This window comes from Glycine max, chromosome 16, assembly GCF_000004515.6.
Source record: "Glycine max cultivar Williams 82 chromosome 16, Glycine_max_v4.0, whole genome shotgun sequence".
Taxonomy (NCBI): Eukaryota; Viridiplantae; Streptophyta; class Magnoliopsida; order Fabales; family Fabaceae; genus Glycine; species Glycine max.
The window spans coordinates 28,339,184-28,363,880 of NC_038252.2; the positions used below are offsets into that span (position 1 = coordinate 28,339,184).

Sequence of the window (24,697 nt, forward strand, 5' to 3'; positions counted from 1 at the left end):
GTAGGAGAATCTGATTGTACTTCTCTCCCACGATATGAGACAATTCGTTGGTTTCATAATGTACATCAAAATGATCCCGAACCTTCTAAGTCAATGCTCTTTCTCTAAAAGAAAGTAAATTTTTCATAATAACAAGAAGAGAAAAATTTAGAGGAAAATTTAAAATTATTTTTCTAATTGTGTCTATCCACTAAAGAAAGAGAATATATAGGTACAACCCATTTAAGTAGCAACATAAAAAAACTCAAAGTAAAACTATAAGAAAATATTATACAAAATAATAAAACAAACATATATAATAAACCAAATTAACCCACAAGTAAAATTCTAAAAGATAGAAAAGAATTTTAATTTTACTTAACAGATTTTTTTTTAAAATATTTTATTTTATGAAAACAAAATAAATATAAGTAATATATTTTTCTAAATTTTAAATTATAAAACAAATATTTACTAACAATTAACACATTTGAAAATAGTTATATATGATTTTTATAAGTGTTGCGATTTAAACACGAATAGCCTCTTGCACGAATAGCACGAAAATAACAATGAACCGGTGAGCTATTTTTTAAAACAAAAATTAATTGAATAATTAAAAAACTCCCGGTTGGGATTTTACACACTATGCGCTTTTGACGAAAATCTCTTACTTTTAGTATATTCCTTTTTGTAATCAGGAAAAAAAATACTGACCTTTTTTTTCTTATACAAAGAAACAAAGATAGTATTTTTTTAATTAAAAATGTTTATTATTAACTTTTCAATAACAATAATGAACAAAACTGATGATAGAAAATGTGTTAGAAAAAAGAAAAAAAAGCATTGTTACCCTTCTTCCAGATCCACAGGGAATATTCTCAATTTCTTTGTACAACCAACTTCTGGAGCAATTTTTAACTTGAAGAAAGGAGGAAAAACAAAAAATAAAAATAAAAAAAGGCAAAGGGGAAAGTGGCAAAAGGTGGGACGATGAATAAAGCAACTGCTGCTTATCTGAGAAATGGGTTTTTGCTTCCTTTCTTTTCTTTTTCTTCGAAAGAAAGAGAAAGAGAAAGAAAAAAGATATCCGTAAGACCTTGATCCAACTCATCATCGTGTTCGTCTTCTTCTTCTTCTTCTTCCTTCAACTCGCTTTTCTTCCAACCAGGTTCTCTCTCTCTCTCTCTCTCTTATTTCATTATGCGCTTCTCTTTTACTATATTCCTCTTACGATTCTCTTTTTTTGTCTCTTCCTTTTGTTATTTCGTTATCTAAAGCCTGCCAGTCTTTTATCTTTTCCTTCGTTTTGGTTGCTTTTCAGTTTCCTCTTTTCCTATTCGACTCTGGGTTTCGCTTCAATTTTGATTTCCCTCCCTTCTTCTCCCAGATCAGTTTAAAATGTTATTTAAAAAAAAAAAGAATAAAATTGGGGGAATCTCAGTTGTTACTGTTCCCAACCTTGATGTTTTCTAGAGTTGTTTTAGCTCATTTTCTCGTGATAGCCGTTTGATGCATTGCTTTGATCTTGAACTGGCAGATGCAATTGCCTTAAACATGAGGGTTTTTCTTATTACTTAACAAAAAAAAAGGAAAATAAGAGAAAAGAATAACTGTTGCAGAAAACAAAGGTTGTTCTAGATGGCTATAGCTTACAAGAATTAGAATGTAAAGGAATTAATTTTATTTGTGTTTTTCTCGGTTGCCTTGTATTTGCAAACGCATTTTTTAGGGTATATTATCTTGTGTATGTATTATCATACAGTAGTAGGTAGTTTTTCTTGTCAATAGTCCTTGCAGGATAATGGCTCAGCATAGCTTGGGCCAATTCAATAGTATGTTCTGTGACATGAAAATGTTTTCAAGTGCTAGCTAGATTAGGTTTGATTAGAAGTTCAGGTGCTTGGTTGCATGAGATTTGAAATCTAGGGAACATGAACTATGCCGTGCCATTTGTCTAATATCGGTGCAGTAGTTCTCTAGTCTTGGTATAGGTGGATGTTATAAACTTCCTAGTTTCTGGTTTGAAAAAGATGCAGGACGTGAAAATATATGTGATGTACATATTATTGTTGATAAAAGACATAATGTTTGGGTTTATACATAGCTGCTATAGCACTTTTGTGTAGTGGCATTTCTTGAATCCATTATTGCGACCCCATCTATTGTGGCCACTATATGTGTTGTGGTAGTGCAAGCATCCTGCATCCTCTTGTCTTCTCTAACAAGTCTCCAGTCAATTGAACTTTTGAGTTGGTATTATGTCAATCTTTGTGCATCTTATTTTCATTTGCATACAACTTAATTTTTTATACATATATAATCAATATATATATCATATATTTGTATCACTATCTAATTTTCGCTATTTGCCTGTGACGCCATCTGCTATATGATATAGCGGATTATTAGCTTTCCATCATTTTCTGCAATCTGCCGTTGATAAATCTGCTGTATAACTTCTTGGATATATTTAATATTTATGGTATGAGTTTGAAAGGGGCAAACTATGTTAAATAAGATTAACATTTAGTCGAATTTTCTTATGAAGTGTGCTTTCATTTTAGTTTTACATCAATACTTGGCATCTGCTTGCTGCCTTGCTTGTCTGCATCCTTTTAGAGTCAGTTCTGGCATTGATTCTTACAATTGAAGCCCTGTTTAAGATGCCTTATATCTTTTTGCTTACTCTTAGATGGAGTTTTACCTTATATTTCTAGTTACAATGGGTTGTTAAGGATTTTCATATTTTGAAATCTGAGGCTGATATCTCTATCATAATGGACATGTTTTATGATTACATTATTACAACTTGACTTTGTTATTATTTTCTCACATTTCTATTGAACATTGGACAGGACATGGCAGCAGATGAAGATATGTCAGCTTTGAAGTCTAAGCTGAGCCAATCAAATGAAACTTGGAAGAAGGAGATGGAAAGAAGCCAATCTCAAGTGGATGTATTGCAGGCAAGGATAATGGAGGTAAAGGCACAAATACAAGGCTCAGAGGAAGATGCGAAAAAGGAGTTAGAGGTTCTATGGCGAAGAGTCAAGACTACTTCTACCCTGTTGACCTACTTAAAATCAAAAGCTAGAATCATGGCTGTTCCTCATCTAGCCCATACATCTTGTGGCATAAAAAAGTTAGATGGAGTAGGGCTTGTTGACAAAGATGGGATTCCATTATCAGGTTGGTCTAGGAATGTTGATCTTTGTTCCTTTGATGATCCAGATGAAGAATCTTGGATTGGAATTAACCGTCAGCATGGTTCCTTGGACCAACAAGATGCAGTTTATATAGGTGAGATACTCAAGTCTGTTCAGATGGTCACGGATGTGATGGAAGCCCTTGTCAAAAGAGTTTTATTGGCAGAATCAGAAACTACTTTTGAGAAGGAAAAAGTGAGTTTAGGTCAGGAAGAAATTATGCGAAAGTCTGCTCAGTTAGAGAATATGTCCATGAAATTGGAGGAGATGGAGCGTTTTGCTTTGGGTACAAATGGTATTTTGAATGACATGCGGCAAAAAGTTGCAGATTTGGTGGAAGAAACAACTAGACAGAGACAGCGTGCTGCTGAAAATGAAGAAGAGCTTTCTAGAGTGAAACGGGAGTTTGAGTCTCTAAAGTCATATGTTAGTAGTCTAATCACAGTTAGAGAAACCTTACTTTCTTCAGAGAAGCAATTCCAAACTATTGAGAAGCTGTTTGAGCGGTAAACATATATTGTTATGCAATTGCTTCTATTAAATGTCTTGATAATAATCTAGTGTTTGGCCTGCATCGAAGTGTTTGACATAGATGCAATGGCATGCTTCCTGCTTCTTTTTTATGCTTAAATATAATTTTCTCTAGTATATATATTCTTGATGGCATGCCCTTGGGTGATTTTTCATACACTAGTGTTTTACTGTGTCAAATAACTATCCTTTTTTGACACTTCAGGGTAAGGGATCCTCCCCTTCATATCAAGAGCACGGCTCATGTTATTCTAAAATAATTTAAAATTATTTTTAATTGTCATTTAAGAGAGCTAACTTGACTCTCAGTCGTAGTTAACCAACAGCCATAGTGCTTCTTCTCTAATGGGTTATAGGGCCCATTTGTTTAAAATTTAAAAAAGTGATTTTTCAAGAAGCAAATAGGATTTGCTTCTTAAAAAAAACTGCTTTTTTTAAAGCAAAAGCAGTTTAAACAAAGTAACAAATACACTAGAAAAGTAAAAAAGTGCTTATTTTATTAAATAAAACACTTTTTTTAACTAATAAGTTTAAACAAACAGACCCATAATCTTCCCCCAACCACCGAGGATTTGTTCCTTTACCACCTTCTAATTGAGTAACTCTTAAAATAGGCTTAGGGCCTAACTCAACCCACAAAACCGATTTGTAAGGTGATGATTGACCAAGCTTTATAAGCTTTATTTAAGCCACATCTGGAGTTAAATGGGACTAAACCACCACTCTTACGGCTGGCAATTAAAGCAGCCCTAAAGAGGCCGCAACTAAGGCGGGCAATTAAAGCAGCCCTAAAGAGGCCGCAACTAAGGCGGGCTAGGGCATACCGGAATTAAGGTAGATTTCCAACACTCCCCGTCATGCCTAGGGCGACAAGCCTGAAGTGTGGCAAATGTAAGTGGCCCAACAATGGATGTAGGATAGGTTCTTATACCATCTTTGGATTTGGGCTTAGGGTCTAATTGGCTAACTCAACACAAAATCGACTTGTAAGGTAAGGACTGTCTAAGCTTTATAAGCTCAATTGAAGCCATATCTCTAGATGTGGGACTAAACCACCACCCTTAAGGCTGCAATTAAGGCAACCACAAAGAGGCTGCAACTAAGGCGGGATAGGGGTGACCATGGTTATCAAACACTCGAGTTAACTCATTAACTCTTACAAGTTTACAAATTCACTTACCCTCTATGAGTTGACTTTGTATAAACTCTCTTTTTAGTAGACCCTAGGTAGACTTTATAAACTCTAAGTAAACTCGGTAGACTCTGGAGTTTACCACCAAGTCAACAAGTCATCAAGTTAAAAAAATTAGACCAAAATGTAAGTCATTTTGGGTTATTTTTTGTCTGTTTAGTGTTCAACATACCTTCATTTAGTTTGTTATTCCCAAATAAAAAAATTCTCATCTTTAATAACATCAAACCCTTGATGGGAATGATCTACGACTACTATAACATCTGCAAGTTATTATCTAGTAGTCATGCATTACTAGACTTGATTATTTAAGTATTGTGAAATTTATGATTTACTATTTTGTTTTGTTATATTATTGAAATGTTTAATTGGTATGTTATTTATAGATATTTTTATTTTTATTTTTATATGAAATGGACTCTTACGAGTGTATGGGTTGAGTCCATGAGTCTCTTGAATCAAGTGGTCTCGGAATAATTAAGAAGGGGGGGTTGAATTAATTATTAATGTGCCTTGACTAATTAAAATCTTATCCTTCTTAATGTTACTAGATTCAATTAGGCTTTACTACTAAGTTATGTAATTTAAACAAAAGTAAAGCGTAAAAGAAAAGTACACAGCGGAAATTAAAGAGTGTAGGGAAGAAAAAGATAAACACAAGAATTTATATTAGTTCAGCAACAACCCGTGCTTACATCCAGTCCCCAAACAACCTGTGGTTTTTGAGATTTCTTTCAACCTTGTAAAATCCTTTACAAGCCAAAGATCCACGGTTAATCCTTTGAATCTTTGTAAAAGGAAAACAAAAGATATCTCAGACGGTTAGTCCTTTGAGATCTTTTGTTTAAGGGAAAAGGAAGAATCAAAAAAATTCTTAGGCGGGGTCCTTTGAATTCTTTTGGAAAGGGAGAAGGGAGACACAAAAGAATTCAGGCGGTTAGTCCTTCGTTCTTTTGGCAAAGGGAGAAGAGAATAAAAAAGATGAATAACAAGTTTTTGAACAAAGAACTTTTCTTGGAAGAGAAAGTGTTGATAAAATTTTTTTAGAAAGATGAAGAGAAATGGAACCAGAAAGTTTTGTTGAAAGAGATGAAAGAAGATATTGAAAGATAGATTGAAAGATAAAAAAATTGTTCTCTTCTTGTTTTATGCCAAGGTCACATTTATAATTTCTTGATGACTCAAGTCAAAACTTGTAACTCTTGACAATTTCTTTAAAACTAATTACTTAAAAAGTTATGACTTTTGAAAGAATCTTCAGAAACAAGTCACTTGAAGAATTGTGACTTTTGGAAATGAATTTTTCGAAAACAGTCACTAGTAATCGATTACCATTAAGGTGTAATCGATTACACATCAAAAGATGTGACTCTTTATTTTGAATTTTGAAAATCTTAACATTTCAAAACACTGGTAATCGATTACTATCTTCTGATAATCGATTACCAGAGAGTAAATCTCTTTGGTAATGATTTTGTGAAAACTTCTTGTGCTACTCAATGTTTTGAAAATATTTTTAATACTTATCTTGATTGAGTCTTCTCTTGATTCTTGAATCTTGAGTTTTGAATCTTGATCTTGATTATTCTTGAATCTTGATTCTTAAATCTTGATTCTTGAATCTTGAATCTTGAAACTTGATTCTTAAATCTTTGCTTAACTCTTGATTCTTTGGCATCATCAAAATAATCTTGGAAGACATTGCTTCCACAGAGTCGAGTCTATGAAACTCTCACGAGTTTACGTACACTCTCAAGTTTGATAACCTTGGGGGTGACCACATTTAAGGCGACTTTAAAACAGTAACTCCCATTCAATTTGTCCTGGTTGCTTACTAAAATTAGTAATTTGTACAAGTACAACAGAGGTCATCCTAAAGTCCTAAAGAGTTACTTGTTTTATAAGTTAAAATATCACCTTATTTTAAGTTCACATGTTGTTTATTATGTTTGTTGATATGCCTGTTCTATTGTGTTTGTCAATTTGGATATATAGTTTTAGTATGCAGTTTCCCTGCCACTCTCCACTGTGGCAAGCTGAAAATATGGATTTTTTATTTTTCTTTGGGTGAATACAGATTAATTTGGACAGCTTTTGTATGATTGACATCAGCTATTAGTACTACTTCATAAAATTTATATTTTTTAATCACCGTAAATGCTGGTTTTGTGGATGATATTTGATTTTGAAGTATCTCTCCTTGTTCAGGCTACCGTCTCTCATTCTTTAGAACTTAGATAATGTAGTAAAATATCTTTGATATTATTAGGATAGATAAATATCCCATTGTATATTTGATATTTATTTACCTACCTTCCTTTTTATGTTTCCCTTTTTCGCTTAATAGGTTAGTCATTTACCCTATAAAAGGGTGATTAGAGCTTGTATTAAAAATTCAGAGAAATATTAAAGTTCTTTTTCTTTTCAAGTGATAATTATATTTGTCAATTGTCCTTATATTTGTTGGTTTTTTCTTGGGGTGGGATAGATACCCATTAGTTAGTTAGGAGATTGGAATTAGTTAGTTAGTTACGAGTTGCCTGTAAATAAGAAGGGTTGAGAGGGAGAATTGTTGTCTTTGGATTTGGAAATCTTTGAATACTTGGAGTGTAACTGGTTTCCATCAATAATCTGATCTAGTTCTTATCAGGGTGTGTACCAAGTACCAATGGAGGCAGGCTATAGGTACACAAAAGACAAAAAAAAAACTTTTTGAAAATGATGAAGTAGTATAACTGTTATTTCCAAGTCAATTGAAGCAAGAGTTTTAGATCCAAAATTATGTTAATACACCATGGTAACTTGGGTAGGATGGAGTGTTCTGTGTGTTGTGTGTCCCTCCCTATTCATATATGCATGTGTAACACATAGGCATTAACATCTGCACATTTTCTTGCCTATGGGGTTTAATATTTAATTTTAATTCTCATGCAGTTGGTTTATTTATTTCTTTTTTAAAACTAAAGATGCATTTGTCTTGAGCAGGTTAGTTGGAAAGACTACCCAATTGGAAGGTGAGAAAATGCAGAAAGAGGCTGAAGTACAGAAACTTATGGAAGAGAATGTGAGGTTGAGTGCTCTGCTTGACAAGAAAGAGGCTCAACTTCTAGCATTGAATGAACAATGTAAAATGATGGCCTTGAGCGCTTCAAACATGTAAATGCCATTGCACTCTACAGATTGCTTACTTAGCTCTTCCTTGCTGACAGCTGGAGTCTTCATAGTGAAGCTTTACTGGATTAAGAAGCATCCATGGAGGGCTCCATAAACATCATCATTGCCTTTATCTTATTTTCTGATTGTCATTTTAATGCCTCTTTCAAGATTGAACACGGGAAATAATTTTCCTTAGAATGTAAACTTGGCGTGCTCTTTAATGAGAAAAACAAGATGTGTCTCTTCGCTGTACATGTTGCAAACCAGAGACCGAATCATCAAACCCCACACCTATATATATATATATATATATATATATATATATATAGCCATCAATTGTTTTGAGACCAGCAAAAGATTTCTCTTGTTCTATTCTGGGAAATTCTTAGGTTCCCTCGTAACAAAAGAAATAGTTTGCTATGTTTCAGAATGGCGTTAAAACTGTAGTAAGAGATATCAATGGCTCACAAGACTGAAATGCTATAGATTCAACGGTATGGAGAACATCCCAGAATTTCTCATTCTATTGAATGTGTATCACCTTAGCGTGGCATGCCTTTTGCTTTTGTTACATCTTGATGCTATCTGTAGTGCCACTGACATATTTTATGATAATATAAAAGTATTCTCGCTCCAGGATCACTTAAAATTTCTCTTGCTAGCTTGAGGGGAATGTTGTGGGTTCATCTGGTCAGACACACAACATAAACTGCAGTGTTACTAAAATTTAACACATTCTTTCATATGGTCAGAAACATAACATGAACTGTGTACATAAAGTACTTTACATTGCAAGAATTTTTACATAACTGATGGTGACATGATCGTTTTGGTTGGTCGTGAGAGAGATTAAGAGGTGTTGATTGGTATAACAAGATTGCAATGAGGGCCTCATGAAAAGATGATGTTTGTGCGACCTTGTTGTCTACCGGTTTTTGTCTTGTGTAGGATTTTGGACGACAAGAGTAACATGGCATCACGTGTTTGTTCTTTGATAGAGGCAAAAATCAAATTGGCCATGGTTGTGTCTGTTATTGACAATGAGGACCAATCTTGTGTGTACCGTTTTTTGTTAGTGACAGCACCCTCTCTCTTGTTGCTGGATTTGTTTGCAAGGTCACTTTTGCTGCTTGTTTGAACATTGAAATATCTTTAAAAATTTAATAAATATATTTAAAAAAAATCATCTTAAAGCATATAATAATAATAATGATGATGATGTAATATTAGAAGTATTTGTATTATGATATTATTTTAACTACACATAATTTTTTAACTTACTTTGAAACTAATGCACAAGCTCTTAGCCAAAGATATCCTGATTCACCACACTAATACAAAAGTATTTTGTGAGAATCAGACACTAGAAATCAATTTTAATGCCTGTGTATTTCTACAACAAAAAACAATGATAATAAATCTAATGTTGTGATTTACATTAAGTAAAATTAATATAAAACATTAATTTTTCTAGAACTCCCCAATAATAATAATAATAATAAAATAGGTACGATCGTTTCATATTGAGAGCTGTTGGATTCCTCTGGGGATAGTAGAAGAATCAATGTTGCCATCGGACCTGACTTCTCTGCTGTCCCTTTTCCAGCCGTCCTCGTGCTGCTTCTTGAAAATCACACAATTTAAAATTGAATCACAAAATTAAATATTAATAAAATTAAATATTAACACAAACTAAGTGGATAGTACTGGAACAACTGAGAAAAAGACAATAAAGAAGCCAATTTCGTTGCCATCACAGGAGCACACAAACATTTAGCTTTGGTCTTTGACATCGACTATATGCCACAATACCTTCTTAGCAAGGCTTCTGTGTCATATTAGACACCTTGGAGGATATGGACTTGGGATGAATCCAATATTACATTCCATTAATTAGTGTGCAACAGTAGCACGAAACAAATTTAAAATAATTGTTTATGGGGAATTTTCTTGGGGGAAAGGGGGGGGGGGGGTTGGGTAGGTTTTTTCTTTCACGTGGTCAAAACTTGTATAGTTGTATGGCAATGCATAAGTTCAAAACTGTGCAGCGTATCAAAAAGTATTTTAGTTATAATGTAATGTTGTTTTATAAATAAATTGTTAAATAAAAAGTATTATTATTTTTATAAAAAATTTAATGACACAAATAAATAAATTATATTTAGTAAAATAATAATATTAAAATTTTTAATTTTTTTATTAAAGCAAAAATAATATTAAAAAAATTCAGATTTAAAAAAATTAAAATGTTAACTTAAAAAAAGTCTTCTATAAATTAAATATTATTAAACAAAGTGTATTATCAACTAAGTCATTTAATATAAGAAAAAGAATTATACTTAATAACATCAATTTCTCAAACAAATTTAAATTATTTTAATAATTTAAATTAAAACAAATTTAAAAATAAAATTTAAATTAAAAAAGATTAAAACCAACATTGGATGGCAAATCCCGAGGTGCCAAATTTTGACTTTTCAAAAAAAACTCAAAACTCATGTATTTTGAGAAATAAATTGCAAAATAATATACTTTGAGAATATTATGGAGAGAAAATGTGTAAATGGGTAAAAAAAACCTCCATTGTTTGTATTGAAAAATAAACAATGGAAGAGAATGAGAAGTGATGGAACCCATTCCATGCAATCCCATCATATTTAGTGTACTTCCTTTCCCACCAAATTGGGGTGTATGCAATGAAACGATATTTTCTCTCTCAACATGATGGTTATAATGGTTTTGCTCCACGTTGTTGCTTGTCCTCTCATTCATGGCCGTTACATTTTCAGTGTTTTATTTAGTGGGCATTCTTATTCTTCATCCCATTCATTCCTCTCTATCTTTACACACTCTCAACATTCAAATACATGGAAGTTACATAGATTTAATAATAAAATTTGATACCTTGACATGGATTTCACCCAATCAAAGATGATGTTGAGAGTGAGCGATTCCAGAAAACACTATAGATGAATAGATGACATTTTGAAGAATTAACGCTTTTTTTTCTTTTAAAAAATAAAAACTTCTCTTCATCTATGGCTAAAGGAAATTAAGATAATATTTCAATTTTTTTTTATAAAATTAAGATAATATGAAAATGAAATAATTATTTACACTTTTTTTATTTTCTAAACAATTGAGTGAAAATTTTGTTCCATTCCACTATAATATATCCAAACAATAGAATGAGAATTTTATTTTGTTCCATCCCATTCCATTTTAATCCATTTCATTTCATCTCTCTCTATGAATCCAAACATAGCCATAGTCCAAACTTGATATATTTTTTACTTCTCAATCCAAACATTTTGTTAATATATGTTCAGTGAATTGCAAATCACATGATTACACTACTAAAAAAAAGGTATTTTTACGACACACATATGACATCGGTTCTCCTAAACCGTCGTAGAATGATGCGTATGATGATGTCCACGACGTTTTTTGAAAAGCTGTCGTGGTTTGCACTTGTAGTATAATACGCGGTGACACTTTTGTAATTACGACGTTTGAAAACAAAGACGGTGATGGTTGGCATCGTCGTAGAATGATGCACGACCATGATGTTTTTGGAAAAACCGTCGTGGTTTGCACTTCATTTAGTCACGTAACCAGCCTCGTGACCTCAGTTAGTGTATACACTTACCTTCACCCCCTACGCGCTACCCTCACTCCAATCACCCTCTTTGTCACTCACACTTTCACGCCAGCCCGCCGTTCAATTGCGGTCGTCATTGTCCAAGGTCAATATCTCATTTTCCCGTTCGTTTGATTTGAAATTTCATTTTTGGTGGGTATTCAGCTAGCTAGCAAGTTGTGTCACCGTCAACGGCCAAGGTGTGAGCCATAACTGTCGGTTTCACCTTTGCCATGCCACGACGTTGAAGGTATGAACCCAAGTTTTTTGCAAACTAAAATGCTTTTGCTTTAGCACTCTATAGTCTATATTTTATTATTTTTGACATACTGCATTTAGGGGTTTGCCATTTGCATGTTGAAGGGGTTTCGTGGTATATTTTTGGTTAAAGAGAAAAAAATCCTTAATGTTTGGTGGTATTAACGTCTTAAGGTGAGGGAGACAAGAGAAAGATTAATGTTAGGGGGAGGTGAAGAGGAAAATAAAAAAGAATTGAAATTTCGACTATTTTGCATGAATTTACAACTTAAATGACCTACTCAGTCATGACATTTGTGATAAAGATAACAAAAATAAAATGTTTAAGATACAAGAAATGATTGTGGGCCTTATTTGCTAACTTTGCTTGCAATTTTGGGTTGGCTTCTTGTATTTTTACATGCTTCTTCCACTATAGCTGCCTTTGCTACTGTATGTATGTCAATAGTTCATTTTCATCATCATACAAAACTTCATGTTAAATGTGTTCATGATGGTCCTAAGCTAAGCTACTACTAAGAGTCCAACATGTGTCCTTTGCATGGCCTACAGAAGTACACTTGGACTTAATTAATTTAATGTTGGTCATAACATTTGTTTGCTAGGCATTGGCTTAAGAATGATGGTTCATTCTTAGCCGTATGTTATTATTGAATGTCCAGTTTTAGAAGTTAAACTTCATGCTTTCTTAACTTTGTAGAAGTTCATAAAGTGTTAATGTATTTCAACCCATTGGGAACATTCTCCTTGTTTGTCGAAACTGGTTTTAAATGGAAAATTAAACCCAAGGTAGTAAGAGTACTTATTCATCTTGATTGGTTGATTGGATGTTGATCAAGGCTTCTCAAGTCTAAAACACATCTTTTTAAGCCTAGGATTAAGATTCTAGATCACTTATTCATTCAAGGATATGACACACACACGAAACAATTATTTCACTATTTAAAGCATTATAACATTAACTATTATTCAAACATTATTTATTTTTATTAGAAACTTTCCATGATATGAAAGTCGGGATGTTACAATACTCCCACACTTTTAGGAATTTCGCCCTTGAAATTAAGCTAAGAGTAAGGTGGACCAAGATTACAAGCACACTTATCTATTCTTGTAACACTCATCCATTTTCAACTTAGTCTTATTTTATTTCTAAAGTAAGGTGTCCTCTTTAATCCAACCCCTACAAAAAGATATTCTCCTTACTGGAATTTGCTTCTAACTTGACATCCTTCCTAACCTAAAGGTATAGTTAATATCTATCCTCAAGTTTGAAATCACTAAAATAGAGTGATTCACTAGAAATCCATCGAAGCTACTAGTTATGCCATATAGCCATCTCTAAGACACAACTCAATCTACACAACATAAAAAATTGTAGTCCCTAGATACGTTTCTAAGCCAATAATATGTTGATCACTTAAGAATATCTTTGAGCTACACTTTCTAAGAGATGAATATGGGAAGCAACCATATCACACGGTCTTCTTCTCATTTTAAAACCCCAAAACAGATTTATGATATTGAAATAAAAAAACAAACTCATGAGTTTTGGTTCAACTCAAAAACTCTCATTGGTTTGAAATGGCATAAATCACAAGTTTGCAAAAAGCATGTTTCTAGAAAATGTTTTGTTCCTCCAAATTCTTTGTATAAGGCTCAATCATTTGAGAGGTCTCAAAACAGGATTAGAGAACATTAAAACAAGGTTGCGAGCTTTGGTTCTCCTTTGAAAATTTCAATAGTTTGAAAATGACATCTACTTCGAGTTTTTGGGTCAAAACAACTTAGGACATAGGAGTATTAGAAAAGAGTGTCTTACTAGCTCTTTTCATTACAAAGTACTGGCAATTTAATTATCTAAGATAGGAGAGCTGTGCCATCCTCTTTCAACTATTTTTGTTAGGGTTAGAAAACCCCCTTCACAATTTGAGTTTTGATTGTTACCTCCAATACTAAGGAATGAATCTGTGTTGCAATTAGATCTGTTTTATTAAGTGCCCTCTTCTTTAGTCTTTGTTTCCCACCAACGAAGCAGTTTAATTAAAGATATAGATACATAAATTTCCAGCAGCATATTACAACATCTGCCATATGCAAAGATCATTGGAAAATGCTCATATATAATATAATCCATATGTATAAATGTTGAAAAAGCTGAACTGAAATCTAACTATGGCTTTCTTTTCATTTTCTCTAATATTGTTGTACCAATTTTGTTACTTTAGCTTCAATCATTGACCCCAAGTCAAGGGTTCCAAACTCTATCACAAAACGAACTCAAATAACGTTTGGTTCACCCTTTTACCTTAGAATATAAATCATGTGTGTATATGTGTGGACATACATGTGTGTTTCATTTCTCGCTATATTTGATTACTTGATTCTTAAGATTTTCTTAACTACTTGGTAAAGTAATATAGTTTACCAAAGCAGAGTACAACTGAGAGCTTTTCTTGGCTGTTGATTCACCTAATATGTATAACTTTGAATAGCCACTGCAGTGACTGCATCGCTCCAGCTATATAGCTGCTATTCGTGTGGTTGTATTGCTTTCAAGTTTCAACTATCTACAAATTTATTATGCTTTCCCTTCTTAAGGCTACCTTTGGACACTAGCTTACTAAATGTGATTTTCATGGTAGTTCATAATTTTTTCCTCATAGTTCACACTGATGCATCTCAAATTGGTTCAACTTTAAAAAATAATTCCCATCACAGCAACAGCTTTAGTCATGGAACTTTTACAAACCTGTACATATTTTGTTAACAACAAGTTGAACTTCGAGCCCCATATTATACCTCAGTGTTCTAATTAGTAACCAAGAACATAAAAAGAAAAGCCTTGCCAGAAAACTTATAAGATGAAAGTTTGGGGGCTAGGGGGAATATTGTTAGCTAATAGCAAACTTCCAAATTAATAAGGTGTATATTAGGCAAAATAGGACTGAACATAGAGGGTACGTAGGACCTGAATCAGTTGTTACTAACAGTGAAGTTAATGAGTCAGTTTCTGTTACTAGTGAGAATCCCTAACTGAATTGATTAGATGGAAACGGGAAGGGGTGGGGAAGAACATAATAAAAAAAGGATAATAGAGGAACTTCAGAGAAAGATAGATTGTCAGAAGTTAGTATAGTAGTGAGGCAAGGGTTCTCTAATCCTTGGAATTGAGTGATAGTTTTGATGTTCTGTTTATCCGGAACAACATGCGTGTCCTCACCACCACAAATGGTTAAATAATCATACTGGTATTAGGACTAGAGGAGGGTGAACAAATGAGCAAACTCAAAGGATCCATTGGAGCCCTTCGTGAGAGAAATAAGATTTTCGTGTGGGACATCGGACCATTAATTTTATAAACTAATATAATAACCTATGTCCCTGAAGGAAACTAGAGTTAAAGAAATTACAATTTCATACTCGAGTTAGATCTCCTGAAAATAACACAAGAGAAGCAAAATACATGGACTCTATTCTGCAAAACCTTACCTGGGATGGTAAATGTAACATTCCATTTTTTTTAAGTTAATTTAAAAAATAATTATTATTTATAAATAAATAGAGTTTTAGAAAAACTATGAGATTTTAAAAATAAATAAATAAGAAGATATAATTATTAACTAAAATAATGATTTGAGAGAAAATAAAAAGGATATTTTATTTATTTGTTTGATAGAGAATAAAATAGAGTTTATTTTTATAAAATAAGAAATAAATAAATAGAGTAAACCTAGCTATAAATAGCGTTAGGTTAGTTTTCACATTAACAGTGTCTTTCCTTCCCCTCATTTTTTGTTTTTTTTCTTCTCCTCTCCAAATCCTTTTTTTTTTCGCAGCCCACCAAACCTATCTCAGAAAAACGATGATCTTGGACTCATTCACCGTTGGATTGTCGTTAAATTTGAGAACTATGTTCGAAACCCAATTCCTAGAATTCTCACCATTAGGAATTGTAAAAACATGTCAGAGCTAAGAGAAATACCCTTCGCACCGTAGCTTTCTCTTTTCCCGCAGAAATCCAAAACGGTCTAAGTAAAACTACGATCTCCATTTCTTTAACCGTTGGATTTTCATGAAATTTTGATATGAGGTTCGTGATTCAACTAAACATGCTTTTACCGTTGGAATTTGCGAATAACTGAGTATTGGACAATTTGGATTAATCGATGTATTGAGTCTTGCATTGTCCGTTCAGACAGTTTGGGAAGACTTATTTTTATAGTTGATTCATACATATAGGTAAATTGTCTTTTGTAAGATTTGAAGAAACTTTAGTGTAGTGCAGTTCACTTTGTTCTTTAGGTGCATACTTGACTGCAATGGATGTGGCACATGTTACCGCTTTCATGTTGTGTTCCTGGAGATCAATGTGAAATGCTGCCGAAATTTCGTCAGATCTAACAAAAGAGAGTAAACCTTTATGTATGAATCTACTATAAAAATGTCTTTCAGAATGGGATAGGGTCACACCTTTAATGAAAAAAAGTGAGATTATCAAGCATGACAAATAACTTAATGAAGTGTGACAACAAAGGGGAAACATGGATCAAAGTTGGATGAAAACATCACGCACTAGTGATGAATATCAGCATAGGGTTGAACACTTCTTACAATTTACTGAATGTAATGCACAGAGTTTGGGGGGAAAATTTTTCTGTCCATGTGTTAAATGTGTGAATGGGAGACACCACTTACTAAACGAAATAAGGCCATATCTTGTATGTTACAAGATCATTCTGAATTACACAAAATGGATATGGCATGGGGAATTGCCAAACATGCCAACAGTTTGTCACACTGAGTCGGTTGATGAAGACATCAGAGATCATATAGAAGACATGATTTGTGATCTTGGATAAGACAAATTTCAGGAAACACATGCACCATTGTATGAGAAAATAGAAAATGATTCAAAGAAGCCTTTGTATTATGGGTGCACAACTTTCACAAGGTTGTCAACGATGTTAGCTTTGGTGAACTTGAAGGCACGATTTGGCTGGAGTGACAAAAGCTTCATTGAATTGCTTGTGTTATTGAAAAAATTGCTTATGAAGATAACACGTTGCCGAAGAATCAATACAAGGCGAAGAAGATTTTATGTCAAGTGGGAATGGAGTACCAGAAAATCCATGCATGTCCAAATGATTGCATATTGTATAAGAATCATTTTGCAGAAATGCGTAAGTGCCCCACATGTGGTGTATCACGGTACAAGGTCAACAATGACGAATGCAATGATGATGCAACCATAAACAACAGTTATCCAACAAAGTTGTGTTGGTATCTTCCAAATGATGGATTGCTTCGACATCTGACTGATAGTCTGGAATGGAAGGCAATCGATCATTTGTATCCTAATTTTGGGGATGAGCCAAGAAATCTAAGGCTTGGTCTTGCTTCAGATGGAATGAATCCTTTTGGTAACTTAAGCACCAACCACAATTTATGGCTTGCTTTGCTGATGATTTACAACCTCCCTCCTTGGTTGTGCATCAAGCGAAAGTACATAATGCTTTGTATGATGATAGTGGGTCCAAGGCGGCCACAAAATGATATTGACGTCTATTTGACTCCGTTGATTGAAGACTTGAAAAAATTGTGGGAAGACGGGGTTGATGAGTGGGATGGGAATCTGCAACAGACCTTTAGGTTGCGTGCAATGGTTTTTTTTTACCATTAATGACTATCCAACATATGACAATTTATGTGGTTATAGTGTCAAAGGTCATCACGCATGTCCTATATGTGAGAAAAATACGAGCTTCTTCCAACTAAAACATGAAAAGAAGACAGTAAATACAAGGCATCAAAGATTTCTCAAACATTATCATCCATATCGATAATTGAAGAAAGCTTTTAATGGATCTCAGGAAAATGAAAGTGTGCCGAAACCATTAGATGGAAAAGAAGTTTATGATTAGGTAAGTGACATCATAACTATCTTTGGGAAGACACAAAAAAACCATCATCTGAGACAAACATATGGAAGAAAAGGTCAATATTCTTTGATCTTCTATACTGGTCTGATCTTGATGTTAGACACTGTATAGACGTCATGCATATGGAGAAAAATGTTCGTGATAGTCTAATTGACACCCTTCTTAACATTAAAGGCAAAACAAAGGATGATTTGAAGTGTCGTCAAGACTTGGTTGAGATGGGTATACGAGAGTAGTTGCATCCAATCTCACAAGGTCCGTGAACGTATCTACCCTCAGCATGTCACACAATGTCAAAAAAAGAGAAGAAGAGTTTTTGTCAATGCTTGTGTAATCTAAAAGTCCCATAAGGATACTCTTCAAATATCAAGAGCTTTGTATCCGTCAATGATCTCTAATAGGTTGGCTTGAAATCTCATGATTGTCATGTATTAATGCAATAACTATTGCTTGTAGCGATTCGGGGTATCTTGCCTGACAAAGTTAGGGTTGTCATAACTCGTTTGTACTTTGTTTTTAATGCTATTGTAGCAAAGTCATTGACCCTAGAAAATTGGATGAATTGGAGAATGAGTCTGCCATTGTCCTTTGTCAAATGGAGATGTATTTTCCTCCATTATTTTTTGACATAATGATTCACTTAATTGTTCATCTGGTGAGGGAGATCCGGTTGTGTGGTCCTTTTTTTTACGGTGGATGTATCCAGTTTAGTGGTACATGAAGGTGTTAAAGGGGTATACCAAGAATCAATACCGAACAAAAGCTTCGATAGTCGAAAGGTATGTTGCTTAAGAATGTATTGAGTTTTGCTCTTAGTACATTGAAACTGGTAAATCTGTCAGCCTTCCTGAAACTCGTCATGGCCTGACATGGGGGAGGGGTAAGGGTACACGAGGACACAATGTTATCACAATGACATGGTAGGAGGTCTCACAAGCGCACACACACACACACACATATATATATATATATATATATATATATATATATATATATATATATATATATCAAACAACATAGCAGAGATGATTCCATACATAGATATTCACAAAAAAAACTCACAACAACGAACCCAAAAATGAACATGATGAGGGTTTTGCAAGATCACAATGGAACTTTAATTAATTAGTTTAGAGAAACAATATTTGCTGATGATTGTGCTTCCAAAACATTAAGATTGTTAGCTGTTGGGTCAAATCTCAATGTACCCACTTGGAAAGGTTATGATATCAACAATTATTCCTTCTACACCAAGTCACAAGATGATAAAAGTTCGGTGCATAATAGTGGGGTGACTGTAGATGCTGATTTTGATCACTTTTGCAGTGCATTAGACAACAATCTGATTTGAGCATCCATGCCATACTTTGGAGTAATTGAACAAATCTGAGAGCTTGATTACAATGAATTTAGAGTGCCTGTTTTTAAGTGTAAGTGGGTCAATGCCAATACCGGTGTTCATCAAGATCAATTGGGATTTACTTTAGTAGACCTAAATAAGGTGGCTTACATGGATGAATCTTTCATTATGACAGAACAAGCCATATAAGTGTTTTACGTCTAAGATCCACGCGATTCAAGATTTTCAGTGGTTCTACAAGAAAGACCAAGTGGTTTCAATCACCCACATGATGATTCAACACTTGACATTTGTGAGACACCCACTTTTTCCATAAGAATGCCTTCTATAAATGAGTCACACGACGTTGATGATGTAGACGCAAATTGTAATGATCATGATGAAGGATTATGAGAGAACATTCTAACGTAACTGCATTCTATTTGTAAGTCCTTATGATTAATGAATTTGTTTTATTTTCACAGGCACATGGGAACACCACAAGGGTCCCCTCCGCAGTCTGATGTTCAGCCAGAAGCTATGTCTAGGAAGACTAGACAATCCACACGGCTAAGAAGTTTGACTTTAAGAACCTTGGATCAGCCTAGACCAACGATTAACGTTGATGCTGCAACTGGGCAAGGATTGGGCCCCATAAAGAGAAGTTCCACAACTATCTGGGGGTCGTAGCTAGAGAAAAGATTCCAATTTTACGTAACAATTGGAAAGATGTATTGGAATCGCTAAAGGACCTAGTATGGGATGACATTTTGGTAAGTCAAGTTAACATTGAGGTGTATTTTTTTCCTGGTAACAAAAGTTGAAAGCTCTGACATTATGCAACTATTACAAAACAATCTGTTATGCAGGCCAAATTTGATATCCCAAAAGCACCAAATGCAAAGAAAAAGGTCATGTCAATTGTGACCACTAGATGGAGGCAATTTAAATCTTCCTTCACCACCAAGTTTGTCTGTGCTAACTCTGAGGGGCAACATAAACATGATCCTTTGGTAAAATATGGTCTAGATCCACAAACTTGGGAGGAATTTGCTGCAACCCATAAAACCCTTAACTGGCAGGTTAGATGTTCATATGTTTGACTTTAACTGTGTATTTGTCATTATCATGCCATTTGAGTTGTTTTTATTTGAATAATATATGCTACGTGATAGGGAATTAGGAAAAAGATGCATGAAATTCAAAAATACAATGACTGTCCCCATTTACTATCTCGTGGGGGATATGATTTGTTTGAAAAGAAACTATTATACAAGAAAATTAAGAAAAGAGAACATGAGGCAATGATGACTGAGAATGCACCACAGATTGAAGACCCCCTATCTCCCATTGAAAGACATGTTAAGTGGAAGTTGACACACACAAAGCGGTATGAGCAGATGACATCTCAGGCGGCACAAAAAATATGTGATAAAATTGTGAGTTTGTTTTACATATAGCTAAAATTACTTGTTTTTTTATTAATAACAACGACCTAAATTGATGGTTGTCCATGTGGTGCTCGATAAAAGACTTGTTAGAAGAACAAACTACATAAGGTACGTTTGTTCCCCATGGTCGTGACGACATACTTAACACTGCCATTGGGCAACCGGATCATGGAGGTCGTGTTCGTGTAGTGGGGTCTGGTGTCACAATAACTCAATACTATGGGAGGGCATCACGTGCCTCCAACAGTTCATCCACATCCATCACCCAACAACAACTGGTTGAAATAATAGGAAGCCTTAAGGAAGAGTGGAGGAATGAGATTAAGGAAGAAGTCAGAAATGAGATTAGAGAAGAAAACAAACAAAGTCTAGAGAAATTGAAACAAGAGTTGAAGGAGGCCATCAAAATTGAGATGTCATAAAGGGGATCGCAGTTCTCACCCTCGATTGTGCCAGATATACATGTGTTAGGTGCATGTGTAGGCACAAAGGGGAGCAATGTTGAAACTGTCGTGAACCCATCCGGGGAAGAACATGTTGCTCATGTGATACTGACTATGGGGTTGTATATGCAACGTCAACATTCTACACACTTGGTGGCCTTGGGAAAAATATATGAGGGAGGGTTTACCATACACAACTTGGTGTATGCAGATGATATCGTAAGGGTTAGTGTTGAAAAAATTATTGATGGTGACGCTGAAGTCCTGTTGTCGATGTTAGAAATTTAGTATGTCAGACAGACCCTTCAAACATTCATTGCATGACCAACACCTCTTGTAAAACTGGTATTAGATGAGGTAATTTTGATTTTGTTTAACATATATTAATACATTCGTACATATATATAAATTAGTTACTAACATTAGTTTAATTTTTGTTTTCATTAACCATATAGGATTCAACTATTATTCAAAATAAAGTGATTGAAGTTGTTCAAAGGTTAGCTAACATCACTTGAATCTCTTGATTTGTCAAGAAACCAGTTGGTTGGTTCAATTCCTCTGTCTCTTGCTCCAATTTATGGACTCAGCGTGTTAGATTTGTCACATAATCATCTAATTGGGAAAATTCCAACCAACACACAGTTACAGAGTTTCAATGCCTAAAGTTATGAAGATAATCTTGATCTTTGTGGACCGCCACTTGAGAAATTGTGTATTGATAAGGGGCAAGTACAAGAACCAAATATTGAAGTTCAAGAGGATGAATATTCACTTTTGAGTTGTGAATTTTACATGAGTATGACATTTGGATTTGTTATGAGCTTTTGGGTGGTGTTTGACTCAATCTTATTCAACAGATAATAATATTGTAGCCCTTCCATATATATATATATATATATATATATATTTAATATAATTAATTTTGAAGAGATATGAGATAATTTCAAGTCAATAGCTTCTAGAAAGTTAGATCCATAAGTTATATGTAAGATTAGTTAAACTAATTAAGTTTATTTGAGAGATCATATATATATATATATATATATAATTTAAAATGTATTGAAAATGTATAAGCATCGTAAATTGTTTAATATTATTTTTCGATTTCAAATAAAAAAATTATACATTGAAAGAGATATTATTTTTGTGATACAATTAATGACTAAGTTGCTTTAGTAAATTATAAAAGAAATATGAGATTTATTAGCCTTGAATAACTAAATGTGTAAATGCAGCAGACTAGTTAAGGTTGAATGGTTGGGTGATTTGGTGTTAACATACAATACTTTGTTTTAATAAAACTATGTTCTATGGAACCTTTTGAAAATTTGGATGAAAAGTTTTCATCATAATAAAATAAAATAGAGATATAATTAGAGAAAATAAGCTATGCACTAAATGTCTAAAATTATTTTATACTGACATCTAATAATTTCCAATGTATATGATAAATTCATGGAGTTTTACAAAAGTAATATTAAGATTAATTAACCATAAAAATTTCATTGCCGCTGCATGATCATTAAACTCATAATTATCGATGTTGAATACTTAATCTTAAGATATTAAAGATCTTCATTATTACCATAAATATTTTTCTTATAAACTATTGTGATTTTAATCTATCATTAACTTGATGTTATTATTCTGGTTACTTCAATTTCTAGAAATTTGTTTTTATAGGTATAAGAATTTTATTTATTTTCATTTACACATTTTGATATCTAACGTTCTATTTTTATTTTATTTTATATAATTTTCAGCCCCTTGAAGACACTAGCCCTCTTGGATGACTCTAATGTCTAAGCTTGCTAATGCTTGGAAAAGGCAATAAGTTAGAAATTATGATTGCTTTACATTTCTTAGCTGTCAATTGAGATACTTATATCATGTTTTGATAATTTCAAGAAGACTCTAATTTTATTAGCATTGTGCTTGTAATCAAATATAACTTACCATGTATTATATCAATAATTTACGTGCATCTTTCTCGTAATCAAAATTTCGGTTTTACAAAGACATTGTTGAGTTAAGCATTTTGATAAGGGCCTCATTTTCAATTTTTTTAAGAATAAAGGAAATTATAAAATTGCATGCACATATTTTGAATGAATGAATTTATATATCATCATAATTTTGTCATAATTAGAACAAAATAATTTGATCACATATGCTTAAATTATATGGAGATCACTCCAATTTCCAAACTATGCATGCCTTTTATTTTAAGAAAGAAATAATAATAATAATAATAATAATAATAATAATAATCTATATTATTAATTATTAATCTACACTAATAATAAATAAAATATCTCCATTTGATATCACTTCTTAAATTTTGAAAATTTTCTTCTAACCTATTGTAACTTTCCACTACTTCCATATTGCTAACCTTTTTTATTCTATCACTTTTTTTTATTAAATGTATTTAACCTCTGGTTTTTTTATTTGTTATTTAAAATTTGGAGAGGCGCGATCTATCCGCTAGTTATTAATAAAAGAAATACCCCTTAATTTTTAGCTCCACAAATTATAAACAATTATATCTTTTATCAATTTTTAAACTTCTATTACTCTCTTCTAATAACTATCCACCATTCTCATGTTGTTAGTTATTTTATTTTAACATCTAAACTTTTCCTTTTCCTTTTCTTTATTTTTATTTAAAATATGTAAAAAGATTAGGAGTGTCTCTCTCCTCTAATTATAATAATAATAAATTCAAACTTTTGAGTGAAATCATCAACAAAAATGACATATGCATCAAGATTCTCTTATCTTACAAATAAATGGGTCATGTATATGAAGAGACTTCCTGGAGAATGTTTGAACCAAAATATGGTTGCATAGCATAGACAAACGTCTCTTCAAAATACATGATAAAAGTAGATGCCATAAGGCACAGTGTAAACCCACCCACACATGGTGGAGATGGACCAAGATATTGTATAAAATATCCAATTGGATAAACTTAATTCTTTATGGTCATCAATTTACACTGAAGCCACAAACGCTTATGCCGATGCATCAATTTACATGCAGGATGATCACTATTCTAAACTTCTATATAGAGATTAAATAACTTATACTATATACATATAAATGCTCAAACTAAAAAAAGAATGCTCATTTCAAATATGCATACATTTCAAACATTCAAATATAAAATGAGTGTTGAACATGAAAAGTAGAGCAAGTTGAAGGTTCAGAGTTCAGTACAAAAACGAATTAGAGGTCAGAGTAGAAAAAAATATTGCCAAAGATGAGTTACTGTGAGTCAAATAGTATATGCATTGCATAATAGATAGAAACATGGAAAACCATATCTATTTTGGAATGTCTTTAATTTTAAAACCAAGGAAAATCTCAACATTGCAACCCCTGCACCTAAAACGATGTTATTTTAAGGGAAAAAGTAGATTTTACCAAAATTCACATTCCGACACCATTATGACCGCTATTCAATAACACAACAACATTCAAATTCTGTAACGGGACACAGCTACTCTGTATCACTATAGTGCACTATTCATAACCCAGTTAAAAACATT

The 24,697-nt window shown here is 33.1% G+C and overlaps 1 protein-coding gene across 2 annotated transcripts; it reads left to right on the forward strand.

The window, feature by feature from the left end:
• Window positions 1–925: 925 nt before the first annotated feature.
• On the forward strand, window positions 926–8,319 carry LOC100801613 (uncharacterized). Of its 2 annotated transcripts, XM_003547895.5 has the most exons (3): window positions 926–1,150; window positions 2,838–3,694; window positions 7,897–8,319. In XM_003547895.5, the coding sequence occupies exons 2-3, from the start codon at window positions 2,841–2,843 to the stop codon at window positions 8,069–8,071; spliced, it is 1,029 nt and encodes a 342-aa protein (XP_003547943.1). In that variant the 5' UTR covers window positions 926–1,150; window positions 2,838–2,840; the 3' UTR covers window positions 8,072–8,319. The 2 variants fall into 2 exon arrangements, with proteins under 2 accessions (XP_003547943.1, XP_040866411.1); XM_041010477.1 differs by lacking the exon at window positions 926–1,150 and having other exon boundaries at window positions 2,832–3,694.
• Window positions 8,320–24,697: the final 16,378 nt, after the last annotated feature.

Coding starts and splice junctions, on each gene's coding strand:
- LOC100801613 (XM_003547895.5), top strand. CDS start 2,841: ATGGCAGCAGATGAAGATATGTCAGCTTTGAAGTCTAAGCTGAGCCAA. Junction 3,695..7,896: donor ATTGAGAAGCTGTTTGAGCG/GTAAACATATAT, acceptor TGTCTTGAGCAG/GTTAGTTGGAAAGACTACCC.